General features: G+C 37.5%; 1 protein-coding gene across 2 annotated transcripts in view; it reads right to left on the reverse strand.

Annotated features, from left to right (window-relative positions):
• Positions 1 to 882: 882 nt before the first annotated feature.
• USP25 (ubiquitin specific peptidase 25) overlaps positions 883 to 27,250 on the reverse strand; it is an 88,968-nt gene continuing 62,600 nt past the window's right edge. For both annotated transcript variants that reach the window (XM_054655086.2, XM_077174501.1), the window contains 11 exons: positions 25,555 to 25,763; positions 25,279 to 25,349; positions 21,608 to 21,836; positions 20,150 to 20,347; positions 18,551 to 18,690; positions 10,396 to 10,574; positions 9,557 to 9,635; positions 7,697 to 7,776; positions 2,811 to 2,934; positions 1,930 to 2,125; positions 883 to 1,479 (listed from right to left, as the gene is read on the reverse strand). In XM_054655086.2, coding sequence (XP_054511061.1) covers positions 1,307 to 1,479; positions 1,930 to 2,125; positions 2,811 to 2,934; positions 7,697 to 7,776; positions 9,557 to 9,635; positions 10,396 to 10,574; positions 18,551 to 18,690; positions 20,150 to 20,347; positions 21,608 to 21,836; positions 25,279 to 25,349; positions 25,555 to 25,763 — 1,678 coding nt within the window. In that variant the 3' untranslated portion in view covers positions 883 to 1,306. The remainder of the gene's footprint in view (positions 1,480 to 1,929; positions 2,126 to 2,810; positions 2,935 to 7,696; positions 7,777 to 9,556; positions 9,636 to 10,395; positions 10,575 to 18,550; positions 18,691 to 20,149; positions 20,348 to 21,607; positions 21,837 to 25,278; positions 25,350 to 25,554; positions 25,764 to 27,250) is intronic.

Genomic DNA, 27,250 nt, shown 5'->3' on the forward strand with positions numbered 1-27,250 from the left:
TTATTAGCAGATATTGAAACACCACTTGAAAACCTGTAAGGAAAAGTTGTGTCGCTCCAATAAAAACATACAAATAAATATTCACATATTTTACTGATCTAACACAAAACGTTCTCTAAAAAGAGAAGGAATCAAAATAGTGTCAGGTAACAGGATTACCTAAGGATGCATTAAATATCTTTTTCCACAAAATAATTAAGTTTCTTCATTAAAACCAGACATTATTTCAGTTCTACAAAACAAGCCCGATAGATATGTTCTTTTACTTCCAACAGAAATTTAATTAGGACAGATAAAAGATTTTTGAGATATTTTGTTGCAACAATAGCAACCCATTTCAAGTAAAGAATTAAAATTAAGATTTTATTTGTGGTCATTTACATGACTCAAATACCAATTAAAAACTGATTAATCCTTAAGCTTCATAAATTCAGGTTTTTAAAATCTTTATTTTCTCCACTTACACCAATTTTAAGAAGTTTTGCTTAGAGGGTGTAATATATTTATACTGAAAATATTTTAATTTTTTTACTTCAATTTTTTTCTAAGAAGAGAAGGAAGGTGCCATTATTGTTTTGCTTGAGAAGCCAGTCCCTACCATTAGAAAAGACTTGGCATGGCCATTCACACGCACACTAAAGTGCTCAGGTGCAGTATCAAACAGACCAGTGAAGAATATACAAAACACCATTGTGTATAATACTGTGACAGTTTTTCAATATATTCACATACAGTAATCTCTGAGTACCTGAAAGGAAACTGGCCATAAATCCTAAAGAACCTTGTCTATAAAATTGAGTAACCTGTCAATATACTGTATCTCTTCTAAAAATACCCGTATTTTACAATAATATACAAGGTATCTGCTTGCAAACACAGAAGTAGCCATAAATAAAACTTTATTCTTTCTTTTCATTTACAAGCTACCAAGTACCATGTATTTACACAGCACTGGACACTTAAAGTAGTTGCAGTCACAAAATGATCCAGACAGCTGTTGATAAAGTAAAGGATCTTAAGATAAAAGCAAAGTAATACTGTAACAGATAAATGGCAAAAAAGCAGTTTTGCCATAATGATCAGACTTGCATGTTGCATCAATTCTGGTTGAAACGACTGAGCGCCATGCGATTCTCAGCTTTAATCGTTTGCAGTCTGGCTAAAGTTTGTACAGTCATTTCTCTTTTGCAGTTATTAAAATAAAAAAGTTAAAAACTATAGCAGCAACAAGCAAACCCTGTGACAGGAAGGCAAGGTTTAAGAACTAAAAAAGTTTATACAATGTGCTTAGGAAGGTCTGCAGAATTTATCTTCCATCGGCTGGAGTTCGACTGAGTGACAACATGATTCGGGCGTATCTTTCACACAGTTCATGTGTGGAGTAGGAGGGTAACTTTGGCGGGTCATTGAAACCTTTAATCTCTGTAGAACAATCTAGCAGTTTTGGCAGGAAATCTGTCAGTTTTTCTTGCAAGCTGGCTGCAAATCAAACCAGAAAAACAAACATAAGCATTTATGTTCACATGTAGAATTGTCCTTTTTCTGCCCAATGTTGACTTTTTTTTAAATTAGTGGGTAGAAGAGGAGGAGTTTCACTTGGAATAATTCAGATTCTTTAGACCAACCAAGCAATAACTAGGACATACCAATTCCTAGTAAGATGTTGATATAAACTCCCCTTTAGGTAGTCTAATAACACCACAAGTGTTTTCCCATTCAAAAAGCATGTTTCCTTTACAGCCTGATAGCCCAGTGCAACTTAAGGCAAAATCTTTTATTTAAATGTCTACAGAATTATTCAAAAGTCAGGGCAGCTCAAAAAACATTACCAAGGCAAAAAAAGATACGGGTTTAATTCCAGATATTGAAAACATCATACTCATAAAAAAGGTGCACAAGGGCCTTTTACCTTAATAATAAATGACTTACGTTCCATTTCTTGTCCAAGATAAGAACACCAACGGTTCCTCATATCTTCCACAGCAACAATATCTTTCTCTTCCATTTCATCCACCAGTAGTAATGGCAAACACGGGACAATAAGCTCGTTCATTATGATCAGGCCATTATTTACTTCCTGATCGTCTCCCGATTCAAACAGTGCTGCAGCATGTTCATTTAGTTTCTTCATCAACCACCACAAAAAAGGAAAGCCTTTAAGTACACAGCATTTCACACTCTACCATGCATCATTATCAGTTTCTTTTAAAGCACAGTCTTCCTACAGAATTACCTGGCAGCTTGTATTAACCACAGCTGTATTTTAACATTTACTCCATGATGCATATGCTGTACTAATCCACTTGAACTTATGCTGTTCCTCAAGCCACTTCATTTCATACCTGCCAACTCCAATTTTGCAGCTGTTTTGTTAAGGCTGAGATTCTATCACTGGCTTTTATTTTTTCACTATTGTTAAAAGTGACATAACAAGGAAAAAATCCCTTGTTTCAGGCAAGGCATCATTGCTGATGCCTTTGCCAATATTTGTCTCCCCATCAAACCATGGCAGCAGGCTGAGTCTGCTCACCAGCACTGTCAATCACTACTCCCACCCATCCCAGACATGTCTGCAGTGAGCCCACTATAATCATAAAGAAAATGACTGGCTGCTCGCAAAAAAATGGGGGGAATAACCTTTTCTTTTTTACTTTTGCATTTTTCCCTCTTACAGCCTCACTATTAAATTACTAATGCAGGGAAGTTTGAGGTTTGTTGTACATGATGGCAATACTTTTCTATTAATTAATTTTATTAGAACTATGCAGCAAACTCAACGTTTTGAGACATCCAGTTCACCCTTCACTTACTAGCAAACACTCTCGTCTGTAGTGAGATATCAGCTCCTCGTCGTGCCCTCTGTAGGGGCCTTTGGACAAGAGTTCTTTGTTATTCTGGTAAGCATAGATAAGGTAGAGCAAGGCTTCCATGTAACTGTAGTGAAGAAACAAAAGCATTAGGTGCAATATCCACATACCACCTGCCTCAAGGTAACTATTCCAAGGACAGATAACTCCACTTGCTGGATGGCAAGTCCACCCCTTCCCACCAATCTCTTCATAATTTTTTTTTAAACCATACAATTTTGTCTTTTACACACACTAGAACAAATTATTTTATTATTAGGTTAGATCATTACAAACGATGTCTGATCCAAAGCTCACTGAAACCAAGAGTTGTCATTTCACTCACTTCAAAAACAACTTTAGATTGGCCTTGAGTATCCATGAAAATTTAATTTTTCCTGACTGCATTTATGTCACATTGGGTTTGAGTTTCCATTGCCATGAATATCTTGATAGCATTCTACACCTCAGCAAATAAGATTTAAAGTTGTCGCCTTATTTCTAAAACAACAACTGTGAATTTTTAAGCTTCACTAATTGAAAGTTCTTCTGAGTTACTTGAAATCTAATGTGATGGAAGAAGCCATCACAGAATTTCAGCAGCAGAAGTGCTGTCAGACTGTTGATATTTCTGTCTTTAATCTGAATGCAGAAGATAAATGCAAGGCTAATTGGTAGAGAAGGAATAAGAGAGCACCCAAGAACCTGTCAGTTAGTAATTGACAGAGATCCCTTCGTGCACAGATGAACAATCTCCCTTCATACTGCTGCACATCATCTCCTGCAAACACCTGAAATGGTTAATTCTCTGATTTAAAAAGACCCAGTTATGACAGACAAGCACTGAAAGCAGTTCCGGTAGCTACCCTAAAAACAGGCAATTTGATATCTCATTTTTACTCAAATAATAAAAAAAAATCTAGGAAGAGAAATTTCCTAGGGGAATGGTTAAAGGAACATGAAATCGTGCACTCCTTCCTGATGAGAGTATGAGCTCACGTGTCAAGCTGAAATTACCAAAACCAACTACCAAGCTACTGAAAAAGGCTAAAAATTATGTGTACACACAGAGCATATCTGAATACAAGTCAAGAATTTTCCAAAGTAAATAACTCAGGATGTAAGGTAATACCTCCCAATGAGACAACATAAAAATAAGGGGAAAGGCTACTTCCATTTTTCCTAGCCATGAAAACTCTTCATACCACTGGTCACGAAGATGAAGATGATGGAAGAAAAGATGATTACAAGAACTGAAACTGCTGGTTATAAACCCAGAGGGGGTGGACCTTCTCCTGTTCTTAGTTCAGTTATTTGTCAAACTGCAGGCTGAAGCTGCAGTGTCAATAGCTCTGTTGATGCAAATTAAAACTCAGTGGTGGTAGTTATTTCCAGTCACCCTCTTCTTGCTCCTTCCCTCACCTATGTGTGACCCTTTACTGAAACAACTGTGGTGCCATTTAACACCAAAGTAAACTATTTTAGATTATCATGACTGTAAATCCAACCTCAGACTCCTTATTTATCTTGGGTCTGAGGAATGGGACTACAGTAATATCAGCAAACAGATCCATAGAATCATAGGGTGGCCTGGGTTGAAGGCCATGGGCTGTTGCTATGATATTTTCTGAAAAATCCTTTCCTGAGGATTTTTTCTCCTGAGAAGCTGAGAGACCTCAGGAACAAAATGTAAACAATGGTTATTTGCTGCTGTGGAATGCAACAGGTGTATCTCTGATTGGTCTCATGTGGTTGTTTCTAATTAATGGCCAATCACAGTCAGCTAGCTCGGACTCTCTGTTGGAGACACAAGCTTTTGTTATTCATTCTTTCTTTTTCTATTCTTAGCTAGCCTTCTGGTGAAATCCTTTCTTTTATTCTTTTAGTATAGTTTTAATATAATATAGATCATAAAATAATAAATCAAGCCTTCTGAAACATGGAGTCAGATCCTCATCTCTTCCCTCAACCTGAGACCCCTGTGAACACCATCACAATGGGCAGGGGGACACCTTCCACTAGACTAGGCTGCACATATCCCCATCTAACCTGGCCTTGAAGGTTTCCAGGGATGGGGCAGCCACAGCTTCTCCAGGCATCCTGTTCAGTGCCTCACCACCCTGAGTGTAAGGAATTTCTTTCTGATAATGAATCCAGACCTCCTCTCTGTCATTTTTGAAGCCATTCCCCCTTGTCCTGTCACTCCATGCTTCTGTAAAAGGTCTCTCCTTCATCTTTCTTGTAGGCTCCTTTCAGATACTCAAAGGTTGCTTTCAGGTTTCCATGCAACCCTTCTCTTCCTTCAGGCTGGACAGCCCCAACATTCTCATCCTGTCTTGACTGGGCAGCTGCTCCATCCCTCTGATCCCCTTGGTGCCTGCTCTGGCCTGGCTCCAGCAGGTCCCTGTCCTTGCTGTGCTGGAGCCCAGAGCTGATGCAGCCCTGCAGGTGGGGTCTCAGCAGAGGGGGCAGAGGGGCAGAATCCCCTCCCTGCCCTGCTGCCCATGGGGCTCTGGATGAACCCAGCACATGATTGGCTTTCTGCCTTCTCACAGCTGAACTGCACATAAGTTCAAGTGTGTGCAGATTAAACCTAAAATCACTGAAGCTGCTCACAAAATTCTGGAGCTCAGAAGGCTGAGGCATTGGAAAAGACACAGAAAGCACAGAATGGCAAAATTTTAGCACTGCTTTGAAAAAGGCATTTCAGTCAAAACTGAAAAGCTGTACTGGCTTTCCAAGAAACTTAAAAGGGCAACTGGTAAAGCATACAGTTTGTTCAATTTTAAGTTGCTGCCACAAGAGTGAGCTGCAGGCAAAATTCCTACCAAGGCTCATTAGCTGCCTGGGTTCATCTCAGCCAGAGTAGGTTACTACTCCACACTGAAGTCAGAGAAGATCTGCCTGAAAGACCCCTTAATTCTCCACCTGCAGTGAAAAGTGGGCCTTGTCACTCACCATCAGGGATGACAAGTGACCACTGAAAGTAGGCATGAAAAAGTTATACCAAACTAATCTTAATTTCTGTGCTTGTTCAACACATTACAATTAAAGAAATAAATACTGCTTGAATAAATGTTGACTTTTGGCTCCATCAAGACATTGAGTGCTGCTAGGTTATCACTCAGTGTTACTGAAGCTAAGAAAAGTTTGTCAACAGAGAGGTGGGTTTGCAGGGAAAAAAAAAGCCTCAAAACTAATGAAGATAATATTTCTATTATGAAAGTCTATCCTTTCATGAATATTTTTGAAGTTATGATTTTATGACTTCAGTGTTGAATGAACTGACAGGGATCAGCAGTTTAGTCTTGTTTCCAGCATAAGGATGGTACCGTTGCTCTCTTAAGTGGAAATCTCTGTAAATCTCTGAAACCTTTGGGAATCTGAAGCTGAAACACAGGTATATATTTGCACAAGATGCCTTTGGAGCAGGTCACTGGATAGCCAGATCTCACTCATCCACTAACCATACTTTAGTCCTACTATCTTTGTATCAGAAACTTCATGAAGCACTTCTGAAATTGTACCTTTTATTTCTGACCCATATTAGAGTGTAAGTATTATCACATTGGTGATAATAGGCTTGTTTTTCAAATTATGAAGGTGCTTTTTAACAAAGGAAAAAACCTAATTCTGCAAGTTATTGTAAATAGTGGAGAACGTCATTTAGCACATAGTACAAACCTGTGCTTCCCTCTCTCCTCCATGGCACAACCAGATTATGTTATGGCAAGAAGGAATTTATTGAAAACATTGGTATTTTATAACTGAAGGTGCCACTCTGGAGTCCCAGTGCCAAAGAACTTGAAGATGTGTCACCCCACCTGTAATCTTAGAGAATGCATGAAGGGGTTCCTATAAGCCACACCAATGCCTGTGACATTTCTGCCTCTTTAAGGAATGAAGCAACACCAGACTTCAAATAAGCCAGGTAATCTTCTGACTAACCTTTGTACACAAACTGTTTAAGACCAATAGTGCAGCATATTTCAATTCAGATTATTAGTAAATGTACTGTTTATTACATGGTGGTAACCTGAAGACAACCCAAGACTCTGGGCTGATGGTGTTAGCCAGTATAAAAAGAGGTATCGTGTCACAAAGGCAAGGCTGTGTCTTTTGCAATCAATTTTCCTGTATTGTTTGGGGCCTTTCTTTTTTGGGAAGACTTAGGATGAGAAATATGGAGCAATTTACTACTTAACAAAGAAACAAAGAATTAAATTTGACTCCCACTACAAATTTACCTACATGTTGTTTTATACACGAACAGTGACTGACTACATTTAGACTGTAATCACCATTCTTCTTGCATGTGTAGATCAGAATAAATATGAGCTGTTCTGAATTAAGTACATAAATGTCACCCATTTTATACAGCCACAATTTCTGACTTGGTTCAAAAAGAGAAGGGAATGAATCACCATAGAGTTAAGGACAATCAGTTACAACTATGACAGCTATACATGACAGCTTTTCTCAAATATGTTCTGTTTTCCTGACCTTTAAAGGCCACCATAGGTGGAGTTTTGGCTCAGACTAATGCAGAAGGTACAACTGCTTCAGTGGGAAGTTTCAGCCAAAAAGCAACAAAGACACAGACTTGACTAATTGTGCCTGCTGATGAAAGCAAATAAATGTATGTGCACAGAGTGACATCCAGAGCACTTAAGAATAGAAGGAAGAATAGGGGTGCATGTGGAGGGTGCTCTGAAAAGAACCCATGGCTTGTATAAGAAATTGGAAATGGAAATTAAACACATCTTAATTTAGAAAGCAGCTTTACTTATCAACATTACATTTTGCTTTCACATCATTCCACTACATTTGAGTTCTATACTACCACTTACCTCTTTTTTTGGAAAAACTCCAATCCTACCATGAGAAATATGGTTGTTTCCCTGAAATGTCTGTAGTCTTGATGCCATCTCTGCATGTAAGAAAGGGTAAATAGACATTCATCCACAAAAATGAAATATAATTATTTTTAAACACAACCCCCCCCTCCAGTTAAATTTAGTGTCCAGTCACAGTAAGTACTAAGGATGCCAGTAGGCTTGCATATGAGGGAAGTCCACCAGAATCCACCCTTCCCTCAATAAAAAGAAAATTCTTAAACATCTTAAACATTTCTAGATGAGATTATTCTTACAGAACCTATTACCATTTGAAAGGAACACAAAGTATCTTTGGAGAACCACAGGTAAAATTATACAAGATCTTGTTTTTTCTTCCCTATATTACTCAGGAAGTGTTGGAAAGCTTTTTCATACACCAGATAGTAAGCTTAATTTTCAATACAAGAATGACATAGAAAAAGCCTGAACATTTTACATGGGAAGTGTTAAAAATACCCAAATGCAACTCTGATGAAATGCTCTTGCTGAAGCAGAACATTTATCTTACTGCATCACCATTTACACCAAGTGACTCCTGGTTCACTTTACAGGTAAATGCTCCAGGTGAGAAAGGCACTTTCTCTACAGAGGGTTAAGTGCTGACCTTCAATTGTGCATTAAAGATAAAATAGGGGACAGCACACTGTAAGACACAGTTACTAGCAGATTCAACAGAAAGAGCTTGAGAAAACATCCATAAAATGCCAGCTCACTATACTGGACTGACACAATCTATGGTGAAACTCCCAACTACCTATTGCAGGAGCTAAAAAAGGGGCACCTTTCTGCAGAGGAACTGATGATATCCCCACTCCTCTTAGAGTCAAGTCCAGAATTGTTTGTTCTCTCTGTGCAGCATCATTCAGAGAATGGTAAAACGCTGAGCACTGCACAGCCAAGAAAATGCAATTAAAATGCCACTCTGAGGATCCCTACCCATCAGACTAGGGAGGCACACTGTAATACAGTAGTATCTACTGTAGGTCCTAAACCTGGTAATGAGAAGTGGAAATTAAAATATTTTTCATTGGATTTGTGAGGGGAAGATTACTCCCATTACCCTCCTGATCAAGTTGTTTGGACCTACCAACACAACAAGGAGGTATGGGTGGTGCACTGGAATCTGCCCAGGACATAAATACCCACTGTTAAGAGGTCTTAATGAACAGTATTACTCAGACTTGAAACTGATGCTGGAAAATCAGCTACAGGCTTAGCTTTAAATGAGAGATGAATTATTTAAGCAACTATTAGTCATGATTATTTAATGTCCAATATTCACTCTCACTTTCCTTCCAAGTTTTTCTAAACAACACAGGAGGAAAAATTAAATGCATACGCTGGTTATGCATGGTCTCAGCAAAGAAAAGAATCTGCTGCTCATAAGAAAATGGGAATAGCTGCAGAGATAGCTGGAGGAGAAGCACAAATAGGACTGTGCCTGCTATGCAACTCTCAAGATGAGCAAGGCTGGGCACAGACCACTCTCCTCCTTCCTTGCCAGCTGCCTAGAAAAAGCCATGTGGCTCATGTGGTGATAAATTACAAAATATTGTTAGTGACGTCAAGACACGATAACAAAGTAAGGACAGATTCCAACCTGACATTTATTAATGGCTCAAACACTGGAATTACAGATGTGGAAAAAACAGCTTTAGCTCAAGAGCAGCCTTTAGACGAATAAGGGCTTTAAATAAATAGCCAGTTTTAACTTCTCAGTCTGAGACAAGAAGAAATTTGTAAAGGCAAAATTCAGCTTTACTGATAACTATTTCACGCTACAACTTAATTTAAAGCATAAGAAATACTGACCTCATATTCCTCCATGTTTACTTCATCTGGCTTTATCATTTCAAGTTTGGCTTGAGCAACCTTCATTATGTTACGGCACCTTACGAAAAGCAAAAAAAGTCGTTAAATATTACTGGAAATTCACAGAGGGTATTATCCTTACAAAGACAGGAGCCTCAAACAGTATGAGTTACAGCCTTATGCAAACCAGTATGAAAATGCCTTGGAAAATGTACATTTTATTATGCATGGTATAATCAGCAGGAGAAGGCACACTTTTGAAGTATGTGTGATGGAGGCCTGTGCTATTTAAAGGATTACTTCTTTTATTTTGCTAAATTGCCACATTGCTCAGTCTTTCTTTTAATTTTAAATTTCAGATAGTTTGAAACTCCCTGACAACTACTTTGCAGAAGTTTAGAAAATTATTCCCTACACAGAAATCAGACTGTTTTCTAACTTTTAATTTATCTATTTATATAAGTAAGTAGATGAAATTTTGAGTGGAAGAGAGACATAGCCTTGCTCTCGAGTCAGTCACTCACCCAGTTGGAAAGGCTTTGCTCTCTACTACTGCCTTTCAGGGCAGTGAGAAAACACAGTGAAAGAAAGTACAAAAAACTATGTGCAAGATTATGAACAACCTTGAGCATTTCTACTTAATTTAGGTGAGTAGAAACTCAACTTCTTGATTAGTCTTTTAACAGGGATTTTTATAAAGATGATTTGTTTTACAACGTAAGCGCGCATGCTGTTAACTAGGAGATAAAGCCAAACACACCAGCCAAATATGAAGGGGTGTTTCCACACATCAGAGAACATTCATGAACACAGGAAATGAGATGTGCAGATCTTATTACCTTTCATCAAAGCTGAGATTGTGGTCTCCAAACTGCTCCAGCAATGTCCTCTCAATTATCTTCTTTGGTGCCTGGTTTTGGATGAAGTAAACAATTGCATGACGCAAACGATAATCACATTCAGGTGGCGGATCTTCCTGGGCTAATTTTAGCAGACGTGTGTATTCCAACTTAATTGCCTACATAATTTTAAGAAAATAGACATTATTCCTTCTGGCTTTCAACTCAGACATCACATACACAAGATACTTTATGTGCCACAGCATTTTGCCTATAAAAATTTTTAATAGTTTCACAGATCACCCTTCTAAGAAGTCTAAACTATGTTTTTAAAAAGAAAAAAGAACCAAAACCACAGATAAATTGTCAAATTGGTATTTTCTCTCAGCAGTTAAGCCTGACAAAATCCCAATTTAACCTGCCCTTCAAAAGTATTTCCAATCCTGTCGCTATGTCTCCCTGAGAGGAGAGTTATACAATCCTTAGAGAGGTTTCTTCAAGCCCAAGACAAGTGTAAGATTTCAGGCACTTGACCTTGAGAAATTTTCTGAAGTCTCATAAGGTAAAAAAGTACCTCAAATAAATGGTTAAATGCAAAGACATGAAAAAATACACCCTACAAGAAGTTTAGTGAATGTGTATGATTCGGAAAATACTAAGTGGGAATGAAATATGTCCTTCAATAAAAAACAATTGATAGGATTTCTAAAGAAAATAATAATTCCATATGAACAGTACTGCACTATAGGGCAGGACACAGCCCTCCCTGAATATTTTAGAGAAATTTTAGAGGTCATCAGAATCATTTACTTTTCCAGCTTTGCCAGCACATTAGGTTTTAATGAACATCATTTCATATGTTCATTAGATTTTATTCACTGACACTATACAGCATGAACAGGAGCAACAAGAAAAAGAATTAGAAAAATGGTGACAAATGTTAACACACATTCCATAAATTCCCTCTGTAAACAGGGAGGTTATCAGATGGTTTCCTAACACATTTGCAAAGTTTCAATTGAACGTATGCATGAAATAAAGCATCAAAGCACTCACAAAAAAAAAAACCAAAAACCCTGCTTGGTATTTCAAGTGTCTTTAAGCTGCAATACCAGAAATCTGGACTCCCATCCTCTGCTAATAACACATTTTGTTTCAGGACTAAACATGTAGAGTAATAATCATCCAGGTGTAAACATAGAGCACATGGAGACCTTTAAAACTTAGGAGAATATTCTGCATCAGTATCATTTAAATACTCATGATTTGCATTACCATTAAAAAGGATGTTTAGGACAACATTATAAATGCCAAAAGCCACACAGGTTCGATTATCTTACATCAGAAGTTCCACTATTAGAAAGTCAACATGGCTAACAAATAAACCTTGTATATTGATGAAGCAAAAATAAACTGCTTTAGACATTTAATTTTTCATATAATTATTTAGAAGTAGGAAAAATGCAACTCAAACTCTATATTTTTATAATAATTTTAAAATAATGTGGTATTCTACAGATTCAGAAATCTTTACCAAAATGAAAAAAAAAAAACACTACACAAAAAAAGGGACAGTAAGAAAAGTATTATATGCTTTCATTTTCTCACTAAGGATAACAAAGATCTTAAAGGAAACACTCTGCAAGGAGTTGTCTATAAAGGTTAAAGAACCTTTATATATTGGAAGAGATGACTGACCAAGAAATATCTGAATGTTAGTCATGTCTTAAACCTGAGGTCTAGGGGGGAGTGGAGCCTTGGCTGTCACAATGACCCACACCACTAGAGTTTCACCTGAGTAACATTAAATGAAGATATAGAACCCCCCCAGTTTTTTGGAAACACTAATTTCATCAAGAACAAACACATAAAGGAACACAGTAACAGTAATAAAAGACATAGAAGCTTTTAAAGTAAGTTACAGGAAAAAGTGAGATTTCATCTGGATGTGTCCCAAACCAAAACTTTTGCTCCCAAAACAACCCCACTTGATCTGCATCCATTCATACTAATGTATTCCTTCAAAATGAACCATATTTCACCTCTTCTGAGCTACTACAAACACGATCAGCAGAAAATGAGTAAGGAAATTTTCTACTGTATGTCAAAACATTTTCTCACTCAAAGACATTCTGCCCCCATGAAGCCTAAATGTTTAAGGACTCAAATTAAAGACTGAAAGTCATTTCAACTGGGCATTGTTTTGATAACTCTAAAGCATTAAATAGAATTTTATTTTGAAGTAATTTTCTGTTTTAAAATTATCAAAACACCCTTCAAATTAAAAAATATAATTAGATATAATTGACATTTCTGGTTCAAATCAAGGAGTGATTTGATCAAATGAGGATTTTTTCTTTAACTTGAAAAACACTATACATATTTTCATTAATAAATTTGAGAAAAAAAAAAGCAACCAACACTGAATCCCAAGCAAACCCAGTTTCACTGAACAGAGGCTGTGGCAGATGTCTCTCCCTTCCCTGAGATCAGGCACAGTTAACAGAGACAGCCCTGCACACACATTATGCTTATAACCCTTCTTTAAGTATCCATATCAAACACTCACACAGACAAACCAAGCAACCAATCCATGAGGTTTCAATTTCCTTACCAAGGAGTTACAGAGCTTTTTGTTGGTGATGTTAGGGTTTTTTGTTTGTTTGTTGCTTGTTTGGGGGCTTTGTGGCTTTTAGAATTTCTTCTAGTGGAAGTACACCATAACAATTAAGAAGAAAACAGACTGCTACTCAGTGACAAGCAAGAAACTTTTTTCTCCTCTCCAAATCACATTTGAGAGGATTTTACACTTTACATCATGTCAAAGCAACTCCCTTTCTAATACCCTGAAAATTCAAAAGGCCATGAGCTAAAGGTGCTCAGAAGTTTGTGTATTTAAGAAAATGAACACATTCCTAAATCTGGTGGCACAGTGAAGACTAATCACTTTACATAAAAAGCCTAATGTCTAATTCCTATAATAAACCACTGCTTAAATAAATAGTATTGACACCCATGCAGTTACACAAAAGCAAGCAATTTGGAATTATTAAAAATCTTTTCAGGAGTACAAACCAAGAATATCTCTTTGAAATAAACAACAAATGACTAAAAGTCCCTGGGCAAAAAAAAATCCTTATGTCCCACAGTCTAGCAAAGGCATGGGTTTTATTACTAACAGGAAAAAAAACCCATATACTTTTATCAATTACACATCTAGGTTTCATATCACTAATATGTTACTCACTACTATTACTAAAAAGCTAAAATGCAGAAAGGTATATGAGCTGCTGACATCAACAGGGCAAATATCTGTATATTTTTCAAGGGGTAAGCATCTAAATGAGGGACTGATATAGACAAGCTGGAGAAGACTTTATATACAGAAAGGGGTAGAGGGAGTAGCATATCTAACAAGTCAGAGGAGAAAAAGTTGAAAATGTTAGTTGTACCTTAAAGAACCCTGCTTCTGGCCCACACCTGTCATAAACATTCCTGGCTTTACCTATAGCCATGATAATACCTTGCATGTTCGGGGTCAGCATGACCTGCCACAAGGGATTTAAGGTAAAAGTTTTGAATGATTAATATTTTAATGACTAAATTCAATATGCCTTTAGCCTCATGCAAAATGAAAAAGCAACTTAATGCATGCATACATTGATATGGCACACTTCAATACAGATCTGGTGAGCATAATCTGCAAATCAAATCATGGCATGTGTATATATAGTTTTACTGTAACAACATTAAAGGAATCTTACAAAAAAGAAAAAAAATCTGTGTCAAAAAAGTTACATGGACCAAACTTCCCAGGAAAGGAGCATGCACAGTTCAGCATTAGTACCAAGCAAAAACTGCACACTGAATGAGTGCTACCCATGGCCATGAAAGGATTAAAAAAAAGGTTTCAAGTAGAAAAATCATCCAGTCACACTTGAGATATACTGCACTAAAGCCACCTGTGTTTTATGCATATTTCAAGGTCAAAAAGAGAAACTCACTGCTGCAAATGCAATCAATCCCTGAAACATTTGCAGACAATCTCTTAAACATCATATCCAAAACAATTAACAAACACCAAGCCGAACACAGGACATCTCTCACTGCTATTCACATCAGTTACACACAATATGATACATCCAAGCTACTCAGAAAAGCCTTTCTCCTTTTTAATCTGTAAGCAAAGGAAAACACTCCCTCCCTGCCCAAGGTATTGCTGGTACAGCAAGAAATGATGAAGGATCTTAAACTCCCTGCGAGTCTCCCACACATAAAAACATTTCTAAAAAGTGAATACACTCACAAAACGAATAGGGATATAGGCAAGAAAGTTATCTACTAGAAAGACAAGGGCATGGGGACAAAAGTAAAAACAAACAAGCAGGTCATTATATGAGGTTAAATCTGCATTTCTTTCAAGATGGAGACTACACATCTGTGAGAAGCTAAATTCAATCTGATGATGTCAATTAAACCATTTTATTCCCCACCCCATCCTCCCAGTTATAACTGATCACACTTCCAGAGCAGAATGACCTGAAACATCCATTTGCCTAGGGAAGCTAAAGCTCCCCAAGAACCCATGTTCAGAGCCCTGACAATATGGGCTGCACCAACTCTATTCCCACCCAAAACAAACATGGAGTAAGCAGTGACAAGGCAGGGCAGTTTGATGACCAGCAGTGTTGCTTTCTACTGCTGAAACTGGGCAGCAAAAAACAATGCTCCTCAGAAAAACAACAGGCCCCATAATTATTCCTCAAGTAGTAGCAAGTACATGTACCAGCATGAACCTGAATTTTTTTAAGATTTGCAAGATTCAGTTCTACCAACCATATCAATTTCAGCTTATTTCCATGGCTAATTTAATCTCCAAAGCCTGAAAAGCTTAACCTTGGCAAATAAGAGATCAGACTTTACTGGACTGACAAGAAAGCACAAACATTAAAAACATTTCTCAGTGTCCTGTCCCCTTTTAAATAATGCAACAGTGGGCAGTCTTATCACCAGCATTTTGAAGGCTACCTGGCCTAACACAAACATTCACTCTCCAAAGTTGAAGAGACAGATACCCCTCCAGTGTAAAAGGCAGCATGCAAACCGTGCCCAAGTAAGAGTTTGTAGTGCTTTCCTTCCGTACTTCACGACAAACTAGGACATTGTTAAAGATCACAAATGGCTAAGCATTTAGTTTTGCAGAAGTCTGTTAGGTGTCACAGTGTGCAGACATGCCAAAACTTCTCATCAGGCAGCACGAGGAAGCCCCGGGGAGGAGCAGTGCACACGAGGTACCTCATCGTCATAACCCCCCTCCTCTGACTCAATCACAAACGTCCCCACATCGGGGATCGCCACCTCCACCACTCGCTGGGTGGGAGCTGCTTGAGCTGGGGCATTATCAGAGCTCTGCAGAAGAAAACCATTATCAGTACATGCTTGGGGGAAAAAAAAAGAATCATCATAATAGGTATCAGAAAATACAATAAAACTGTGGAGAGATGCAAACTGATCTAGTTTGCAAACTGAGATGCAGGCTGATCTAGTACAATGATGTCCACTGCTGAAATTCTGAAAAAATTCAGAAGCTGTATCTAGTTAGAGAATATAAGTGATATTTATAATTTTTTAAGCAGTACATTTTAAAATTAAGCCATAATTACTACAGTTATTTCATTTGTTCTTTATTCACTAATTCTAGCTTTACAGGTTAGTATACCAGTATTACAACTCTAACATCCATTACAAATTTAAGTCACTTGACAAAGGATGAGTCTGTGAACCACAATTTTTTGTACATTTCACCCCAAAATTACTAAGTATATTATAAAATATCAGAATAGTTTAGGAAGGGACCTCAAAGATCATCTAGTCTTAAAGATGCCACCCACTAGATCAGGTTGCTCAGGTACCCATCCAGTCTGGCCTTGAAGAAGGCCAGGTCAGATACTTCATATCTGAAATACCTGATGAAGCCACACTAAAGGAGAAAAACAAACTGAAAGCTAACATTTCCCAATGCTCTGGGAGAGAAAAAAAATACCAAAAAAAGCCTTTTAAAGAACATTTAAAGGAGCATTACATTTAACTGGATTATTTTTTAGAAGAGTAATTAAACAGAAAATCAGGAGAAGACCATCTTTGTTACTAAAATTCTTGATATGTTAAACTAAGTTTTAAACAACAACAGTGACAAATATGGCTCCTGTGGTCTATCACTGAATAATAGGCAGTTTGCAACATTTGCAGAACTTGAACCTTGACTCTAATCCAAGCAATGGCCAAGTGCTATGCTACTTGTTCTGCAACTGTAACAATAACTTCACTTTTTAACCAAGATTCCAAAAACACAGTATCTATTTACACCCAACACTGTATAAATACAAAGGAGGGCTATGCAATCAGAAGGCAGAAAAAATGGACAAAAGGCACAAAATGGAAAAAATCAACATGTGGTGAGTAACCTACAATCCTGTCACATGTGCTGATGCTGGCTTTCCTTCTTTCCTAAATGGACAAACAAAAAGGGAAGTAATGGAATATATGCCTGCATGTCTGAATGCATATGGAAGCAGAATAATTAAAAAGCATGACGATACACAAAGAATGAAGCACAATTCTGCATAAGTGAAATTTGGGGATACAGAGAACAGCTTTTAAATGTTATCAGAGTACCTTCAGATTAACTAGAAATTGAACTACATTTGTTTCTAAATAATGTTTGCATGGTTTGGTTTTTTTCTTTTTTCTCATTAAACAGATCATGGTGTTCCCCAACCACAGTCATGTGAAGTCTTAAGGCTGACCATTGTGTCAAGTGCCATTATCCTGAACTACAACACTTGATGCATTGAAAAAAGGCTAAGATTCTTTCTCATCTCACTAGGATGGTGTCACAAACCCTGGAAGGAGGACAGCCTTAAGAAAGACATTTTATCATGTATTATGGTCTCTTCACAGCACCTTTTCAGCTGGAGTAACATGTATTAAACAGGTTCCCACTAAGCTGTTCTGAGAACTCAAAAAAGGCCAATATGCAGCAGCCTAAGGCTTTAGTGGCAGAGCATCTTTTCATCCAGAGTTAGGTGAGTTTCCCTGTTAGCTTCAATTTCAGTTTAGCAGAGGAAGTGTGCTTCCCTACCTTCCTGACACCACAGGAGGGGTGGAAAACACAGCAGGTCAAGAGGGTGCCAACAAGCTGTCACATAATTTTCAAAGATTGTAAGGTATCTGGGGCCAGACTGCTTCTGTTTAATGAGGATTCACACCTGATCTTAGGAAGCATTTTGCACAGATCTAAACTGTTCATATCCATAGTGGTTACTAGGGATGCCTAAGGAAGCCATACTGTACTTTTATGGATACAATTCCAAGACAGATCCATATATTGTTTTAATGACACAAAGTTTTGTGGCAAACACATTTGCCATTTATCTACATACTTATAGGGAAGGAAAAAATATTTGCTGAAAGAAGAAAGTGTCAAATATTAGTTTCATTAATAACACATAAAATAGTTAATGCCCCATTCCTCTTTCACTTTGTACAAACTGAAAACAGAAACACCCAACACTGATTGTTATAGAAATTTTAAATTAATATAGGCATCCTATGAATCACAAAAATTATTTTTGTCAAGTTGTAGATCTGCATTAAAGCTACGGAATACTGTTGAAAAACCGCTTATTTTTGAAAGCTACATTAACTTCCACAGGTCTGTCAAAGGAACTCAATTATGTTCTTACATTTCCCAGATAAAAACCTGAACGTCAGGTTTTTATATAATAAAAAGGAAGCAATATTTTTCAAGTCTTTCACATGGACTGTCAATGTTTACTCCTAAAAATACATGGAATAATCTAACATTTTAAAAAGATGGTGGGTACAAACAGCTGATTGTAATTTGAACAATATGCTGTACTCCTGACAAGCACTTTAATCCAACAGAGAACACCTATCATAGTATTTTTAGTTTTGCACTACACCCATTACCATTGTATACAGTTTCTGGATGGACTTGAGCATTGGACAGTCCCTGAAGAAAAAACAATTGTCAGTTCAAAGTTTCCAGATTCACACTCTTATCAGCTTTTGTATCATTTTCACTTGCAAAATAAAAGCAAAAGAAGTATTTCAAGCTTGAAAATGTCCTCACCGTATCCATTATAGCTTCTGGACCTCTATCTTCTTGTTCAGCTAAAGCTTTATTGATTGCTTGTACAGAATCTTCTTTTAAGTGCTTTGAAATATCAGTTCTTGATGGCTGCTCTAAATACTCTGGTTCTCCGGCTTGAACTTAGTGACAGAAATAAAACAACAATTTTGTGTGTTAATATAAGCATGAATTTTAAATTCATTAGTTTTATTTGGATCATTATCTCATTGATAAGGTAAGCACACAGAAAATGCAGGGTAGGTCACACAATTCACAAATACAACTTTAGACCAGTCTGTGTCATGTAATTTTAAACACTTCCCTACAAATGGATCCCTGATTTTATATTAGGAACTAATATTTTATATTAGGAATATATTATATTAGAAATTTATATTAGACCTGGCCTGTCTATAGATCTTAAGTGAGGAGCATTCATCAACCAATCATCAGGGATGACTGAGAACAAAGCTGAGATTCTAGCTGGAGTTTCTGTGGGATACAGACTCAACATATGGAATGACCCCCAGCCACCTGAGTGCAAGATCTATTTTTGCTTTGTAAAATAATAAACACATTATATTTTTCTGCCTTAAGGGAGACCTCAGTCTCCTCCACTTGAAAGCAATAAATTGATTAGTATCAATAGTGTCTTATATTCCTTACATGATAAAACCAAATTTTGGCAGACTAAACGTTCATTTTGTACTTTCCATTACTAACAAAAGAAATAGCATGAATCTCAAAGTGTTTGTGAACTCAAAGCATAACAAAAGATGAAGCAACTCTCCATAGAGTATGCAAAACAAACAATCCCATTAAATCACTGCACTTCTTACACTTATTTTGCAGTCACACATAGCTATGAGAAATGTATGCTCAATCTTTAGGACTCAAATCCAGCACTAAGAACATCTGGACAGAAAATTCATCATGTCATCTTTCATATAATATACACAGCCTACTGCAATGGAGCAAAAGGTGAATGTTACCAAAAACCTGGTAGCTCTGGTTTATAATCAGATTGCCAGTGGTCCTTATAAGCTGGGTTCCAACAAGCATTGGCCTCACAGTTGCTGGTCAGAATCTTTTCCACAATTTTAACACCCTAACTGCCACACAGTAATTTCATAAGCAGGCCCTACTCTCATTATCATTAAATCTATTCAATGCACTGCACTAAATATATTATTCTGCTTTTCAGATCTAAATGCTATTCTAATTTAAAATGTGAATGTAGGTCTCACACTAAATCATCCTGAATAGAAGAAATACATCATTTACAGGATAAAATGTCCTCAAAACAGGCTGGTGAGACCGCTCTTAAAAAGACTCAGTTTCTATGGGTAAAAAAAAAAAAAGAAGCTCATGACAACTGGGAGGGAAAAGGCAGAAGAACCAATGAATAATTATTTTCTTTAAATAAAAAATGCAATGCAAAAACCCACTCCAACAGGCTAAACTTGAAGTATAGTTACCTTAGCCAAGTAAATAGCTGTAATTCAAGATTACACAAACTAACCTTTTCTTCCTTCATTATGTTCTAAAATATATAGACAAGCCCCAGTGATTTTTGGTCAACAGGTAGAAGCAGCTAACCTGGAGCAGGTGAGGGTGCTGGTGCCCTGGGTATCTGAGATAACAATTTCTCCTGCTGTGCTTTCTGAGCAAGTTCTGCATCCCACTCTTCAAGTTCTTTTTCAAAACGTTTATTGTCTTCCTTGACATAATCCCTTAGATCAGAAGGCAGCGTGTCCATTCCAACAAGCATCTGCCCTGTTTCTTTGTTGAACTCCTCTGTGGTAACATGAAATAAGTGTTTCAGAAAAAGAAAGAATAGGACAAAAAGAAAGTAAGAAGTATGTTCAACAGATATCCTCAAGGGAATTACCAGAAATGCACAGCATAGCACCAAACCCCCAAAAATATATTAGTTTTAACTGGTTTTATTATCTGTTGAGCATTCTATGTGAACATTCAGAGAATACTCACAAAATCTCCACCATTGCTTGATTGTATTACTGCCACAGAGAGCTGGACACAACTAAACTTACCAAGAGAAAAGGGGAAGGAGAGTAGGAGAGTGGACCTACAGAATTCAGAAATCTAGCTGGTAAGAATACTAGCTAAATTGAGTAATCTTCCTTTTGCTTTGAGAATGGTCTCTGCAGGGGTATCCTACATCCCAGGGGATCCACCAGCAGTAATTGCCCTGCAGTGAGCAAGCCTCTGATTTAACTGGAATGGCACAGGCAATCTACAGGGCCCAAACACCCTATGGTGTGGCTGCAAGTGCACAACCAACGTGGCCACTAGGAATGTCAAGGGTAATACTGGTTGTCATTTAAAAACTGAACAAATGAGCACTTGAGCCTTCTGCCCTATGAAAAAACAGGAACCTGAATATTTTCCATGACCTTCTACTGAATATCTGGACACTTTCACAGACAGCTCTCTGTCTACCATTATCCAAAACTTCGTGTTAAGGGATCGCTGTCCTCTCTTTAATCACTTCCATACAGAGCCTTATAGCAGCATACTCCTATATGACCTGAAAATAATTTCCCAACCCATGTATTACTCAGGTTTGATGTGTGGTTGTTAGGTCTAAGTTATTCACATTTCACTTTACTGAATAAGCTTTCAAGTTTCCACGCTCCAGTAGAGTGTATCAGGGCTCTGAAGCTTATGGGGAAAAAAGCAGCTACATGAGGATTTTAATGTCAAAAGGCTCATTTCTCCATTTCCATAGTTCTCTTCTAATACTGAGATAAACCCTCCAAAATTCTACAATCCCTTCTCTAAAATATTTACAAATTAGCAAACAAGGGTTCTTTATTTTTAATAATGCTGAAACACAGGCATTCTCTTTATGATCAATAAGCCGAACAGCAATTGTTCCACCCCCAAAAACAATCAAACAGTTGGCAGCAGGAATAAAACTTTCAATAACTATTAAAAACACTTCAAAAATCTGGAAATCCATCTGAAAGAAGTTGGTTTAACCAATGTATTCAGCTACTCTATATCATGTAGAATCTGTGTAGATAACATTACCTTGTATCAAGTACTGCTCCTTGTCATTGATGTACATTAAACAATATGCACTGGCATTCCTGTAACCACCAAAAGAGTCCCGTTCCAACTCTTCCCAAGTTGACTTTGTCACAGAAATATCATTATATTTCATCCATCTGTTCTGGTGGTGGTCATAAATATATGCCCAGTAGTGTCCTGCATTTGCTTGACCCTCATGAACTAGGACAGCATGCAACCTATAAGGAACCTTAAAAAAACAAAACAGGAGATAAAACAAATGTCAATACCTCCCTGACAGTATTTAGTTCCTATTGTATGCCACCAATAATTGCTACATGAAATAAAGGTAACTGGAATAAAGTTAATCAGAATCAAAACACAACACAGAGGAAAAACAAGTAAAGCTAGCAACTCACTAAGCATAAGGACTTGGAACTATGTTACTTACCACTACTAGTTACAGGAGATCTTAAAAATATTAGTATATGACATATATGTCTACTCTGCTGCCTTTACTGCCACTCATCCTCTTTTCTTAATTCCTTAATATTCCTACCTTCATTGTATCTATCAAAAAAACCCTCAAATAAGTCAGCCTTGACTGTCTCTGATTTGCTTCAGTTCCAACCTGGCAAATCTGTCAAAAAGTCTGGAAAGGCACATGCAAATTCAAGGTAATAAACTCAGTGTTTTTTGTGTGACAGTAAAATAATTTATTTAAATTAGTATCTGCTTCAGTTATCCAAAAAAAAAAAATCCCACAGTAGAATAGGAACACAACTGTTTTCCAGTGTTTTAACTGTATCAGGAAAAGCTAAATAAAGCATGGAAGACCTGAAAAGGTCCTCTCCAGATCCTGAGGCAAAGGATGATAGCAGTTTCTAGGATCAGTAGAAAATGAATTCCAGGCTACATCTGTAAACCAACAAGTAAGAACAATGAGAAACTTAGTTTCTACCTAATTGGGAGTCTGAAGGAGAGAGAGAAGCAGAATGAACGAGTTCTTTCTTTTTTACAAGCCTTTTGAGAACATCTTAGTGATTGACTCATTTTAACCTGCTAGAATAGCACACGCAACGTAAAAGGGAAAGCTGAGCTTCTCTGCTATGCACAGTGTGTCTCAATGACAACAGCTCAGCTGAGATGAAAAACCCCAAAACCAGCTTGTGCTGGTGTCACAATCTGGACTGAAGACAAACAGTCTCTTTAACTCAAGGTGTACTCAGCATTTTTTGAAAATTGTGTACTCAAAATCATTTGAGTACTGCAAGAATCACAAACACACACATATCTGTGACTGGAGAAACTCCTTGAAATTATTTTTAACCTGATCATTCTCTTCCAGGCTATATGCAAGTGCTGGAGATTTTCCAACTCCCCTTGAACTGTAAAGCAGAGTGACTGCACGCAGCTGGAATCAAACAGCCTGTCTTTCCAGAGACCAGACCACACTCTAAATCTTCCAAACACAAGAAGAAATCCTGACAAGTCCTTAAATCTGAATGCTAGGGGGTTTTTAACATCTGTTATTAAACCAGTGTGAAAGCCTCCTTAACATGACTGCAAGCCTCTGCATATGCACAAAAACGTATGCAGATCCTGATTTAATAAAAAAGGGTCTCTTTAGACTTTGTCAAAACAAAATTATCATACCCTAAAATCAGGAACTAAAAATCCCCATTGAATTTAAATAGTTTTACTTAAAACCATGCAAACTGGGTCAGCTTGAGTGTCCCCACCCTTTCTTGCAAGCCAGGAGAAGTAGCTGTCAGTCAGTCACTCACACTGAGCTTTCAGGAAGGCTCCCCACAGAGGTCTGTGACCAGGGGACAGGTGAGTTCAGTGCCAACAGGCATCTCTTGTGATAAGCCATCATATCAACAGTAATTAATAGCACAAGGCAACACAAACATGGGTGGCATTAAATTTCTCAGTTCACACTTACTACTTGTAAATCAGGAATAGAGCTTCACCAACCCCATCACATGTAGCTAGAGAACAGATATGTCAAAGCTACTATATCCAAGATAAACTCCCACAGAAAAAAAAGTTGTGTCTCTTTCCCAACAGCAAGTTCACAGAAGAAAGGAAATAAATAAGCAGCTGATAAAACATTCATTCAGGAGAATGAAACAATAAAGATTTCAGGAATGTATCTCATATGACAATTTGACAAAGGTTTTATGGACTACTGTATCTCCTTAGAATCCAAAAGGACAAAAGGAGAAAACAAAGAGCTTATCAAATAGTTCATAAATATAATATTTGCAGGATGTTTCCTAGTGTATGTTTGTCTTAAAAACGTGTCTAGTTTTGTGTGCATAGAACTTGACTTCAAGACTGCAATCCTGCAGTTGTATTTTGCAGAGGAAAACTGTTCCCAGGGAATGGGGCAATACCCAGCTATCAAATCACCCAGAGACAGAGGAAGCAGGGAAAAGCAGACAGCTCTGCGTACCTACCTCCTTCCTATTGTGCCAAAACAGCAACAGAGACAAACCAGGTGAGCTGCAGAAGGGCAGCTTCCCTCCCAGCCTGTGATTTCAAATGGGTTCAGCACCTACTTTGTGTTTTACTGAGTAATCTCTTTTTTCTTTTGTAATGACAGCTGACTAGTATCTTTGCTATCCCGCAGTATTTCTTCCTGCAACACCTAAGCCAACACAGGTAGATTATTCAGATGCAAGTTACCAAATTAATTTTTACTGTTAGATGACATGTAGCCTGTGGCCTTCTTCTTAGAACACAAGTATTAAGGGAAAAAAGTGCCTGCTAGTAGCAAGCTTAAAGAAAGCCATCTAGGCAAATCTGCCTGAAATTCTTAACATCAGAGGTCAGCTGCCAGTAACTATTAGGAGCCATGTACAAAATGAAAACATACCTCAAGAAAAACTGTAAGCTGAACAGATCTTACTTGGAATGAAAATAGTTCTTTTTACTAACAGAAAGTAACAGAGGGAGCAATCCTTAACCTTAAAAGCTCTCAGAGTGAGAGAAGATGAGTATGTGAACATAAGAAACAGCAGAGGAACAATTCCACAGCAAAACGATCTAAAAACACTGATCATATTACACATAATAAGAATTTGCTAGAAGATAGCTTAGACTAATAATCAAAGTTGTGAGTGATACAAAATCTAGACAAAGTTATAAACAAACAAAAAAAAACCAAACAAAAACCAAGCCAATAGCAACAACACCACTCACTACAAATTAACTACAAATCAAAATCAGAATTTCATTGTATTAGCATGGAAGTTGCAATACACAGTGGCACTAAGCAGCAAAGTAAATAGTACTTTCCTGTGTCTAATACTTCACCACCTTAAAGCCATAAGATTACTGAGTAATAATGGGCAAATCAGGTCAAGAAAATTTTGTTGTGCAAATCTGCATTCAGGTAAAAAATGGGGATCAGAGGTAGAAGATATTTGGGCTTTTCATCATAGTTGCCTGAATTTAAGCATGCCATCTGTAAAATACTGTAATGCTGTCTTTCATTTGACTGTGCACAACTAAAGGGCTTACAAAACCCATTATGACTTTGCAATGAAATTTCTCAAAACACTACATAATGGTATAGTTGCTCTCAAAACACTACATAAAACTTGCTCTGTTTTCAAACATCTAAGAATTTTTAAAAAGTGCCAAAAAAGATCTATTTTCAATCATGCCAAAACTGTACTTACCTGGACCATTGTTTTGTCAGAGTACATCAACTCAATTGTCCGATGTATTCGAGATATACTTTCTTGTAAATCTGAAAGACAAAGAAGAAAGAACCTCTCTTCCACAAGGCTGTATAATTGCATGTGACTACATCTTTATCTCATGAAAATCCAAACAGGGGTGCATTTCACACATCTATCTACAAGCCAAATGCTAAACCTCCTGGGATGAAAGATTTCCCCCATGTGCACAAATCTTTTCCTACAGCAAATGCACTCCCCAATGTGTGGCATTACCTCTTGTGTCATTCTCAACTTCAGTCCTCCAGCGGTGCAAACAGCCCTCCAGGACAGACAGCTCCTCCTCTGTGATGTGCCTTGGTGCTGGATGCATGGGCAGGTCAGGGGGAATCCGTGATTGTGTGAATGGTTTATGTATTACTGATCTCTGTACAGGAGATGTGCTTGGGACATCTGATGATGAAGGCCCCTGCTGCTCTATTGTGCTGCATTCATTCAAAACATGAAATATAAAAAAATTGAATCATCATGTAGACAGACTAAAAGTTACACCATAAAAATAAGCTTTTCATTTGAAAATGGGCATTTTAAAGGTAATAATTTCCTAAAGTGCAATCCAGAACACATAACTACAATAGCAATATGGAATTAGTATTTAAATTCTGAAAGCTTTGTGGTGCATTACATGTTAGCACAACAACAAAGTTTGGTATATTTGAAACACTACTGAACAATTTCAAATCATGTCATACATGTAAATAACTGTGATTTGAAACATTTACAGCCAAGTGGCAGAGAGGGAAATCACAGTAGTTTGTCTTATGGCCCATGACCATAAAATCCAATAAGCACAAATGCTCAGTTTAATAACTTCCTTCATGTGTCTTATGCCTAGCAGACTTTTTCCAACATCCTACCTACAACTTTCGTTAGATGAGCAGCAATAATGAAGGGACCTCTGATATTTATGCCACACTGGAAATGCACTACCAACCCATCTAAATTTCTTCCAAACCACTCTAACACAAACTGCAAAGCAGCCACCTTAGGAGAATTCTGCAAGAGCAGCAGGGTAATAAAAAGGAAGACTTGTTACAGATTTTTCTCTTCCCATCAACAAGATCACCTCTATATAATTACACTGCATAAGAGGAATGTGAAGATCTTTCTTGCATGCCACTGAATTTTTACTTTGTGTACAGTATCATGATACAGCCTGAGGAACTTGTATTCTTCAGGAGTTTAGAAAGTTCTGAGAACATTAAGAGCTGAAAATGTCACTCCATATAACATGCTGTGGTGTTTCTACAGTTGGACAAAAAAGCCACAAGACTTACATTTCTACAGAACAAACTTCCTGTACAGGAGTTTGACTAGTTTATTACTTTTGATAAAACATTTCATGCAAGCAATGGTAACTTTTAAAAGTTTGTCTTCTCCTATCAATCATCAAATTTCTGCTGGCATTATACCAGTAAGGCACTGGACATCTTTTTAAAGCCTTGTTAGATTCATGTACTTCACTTCTCTGAATGACAAATTTAACAGCCTTGACTGACCCAGAAGACAGAACCCTACTGTCCAAATACAACATACAAAGCTATGTTACAAACTGTTAAATGTCCACTTATCCAAAATTGTACTCTATCACCAAAGAATTATTTAGGTTGGAGAAAACTTCTAAGATGATGATGTCCAACTGTTAATCCAGTACTGCCAAGTCCACCACTAAACCATGTCCCTCAGTGCCACATCTACACTTATTTTAAATACCTCCAGTGATGATTCCACCACTGCCCTGGGAAGCCTGTTCCAATATTTGACAACACCTTCTGTGAACAAATACTTCTTAGTATCCAATCTAAACCTCCTCTAGTGCAACTTGAGGCTGTTTCCTTGTGTCCTGTCACTTGTTACCTGGGAGAAGAGGCTGGTTCCCACCTGGCTACACCCTCCTGTCAGGGGGTTGTAC

Source organism: Agelaius phoeniceus, chromosome 2 (assembly GCF_051311805.1).
Source record: "Agelaius phoeniceus isolate bAgePho1 chromosome 2, bAgePho1.hap1, whole genome shotgun sequence".
Lineage (NCBI taxonomy): Eukaryota > Metazoa > Chordata > Aves > Passeriformes > Icteridae > Agelaius > Agelaius phoeniceus.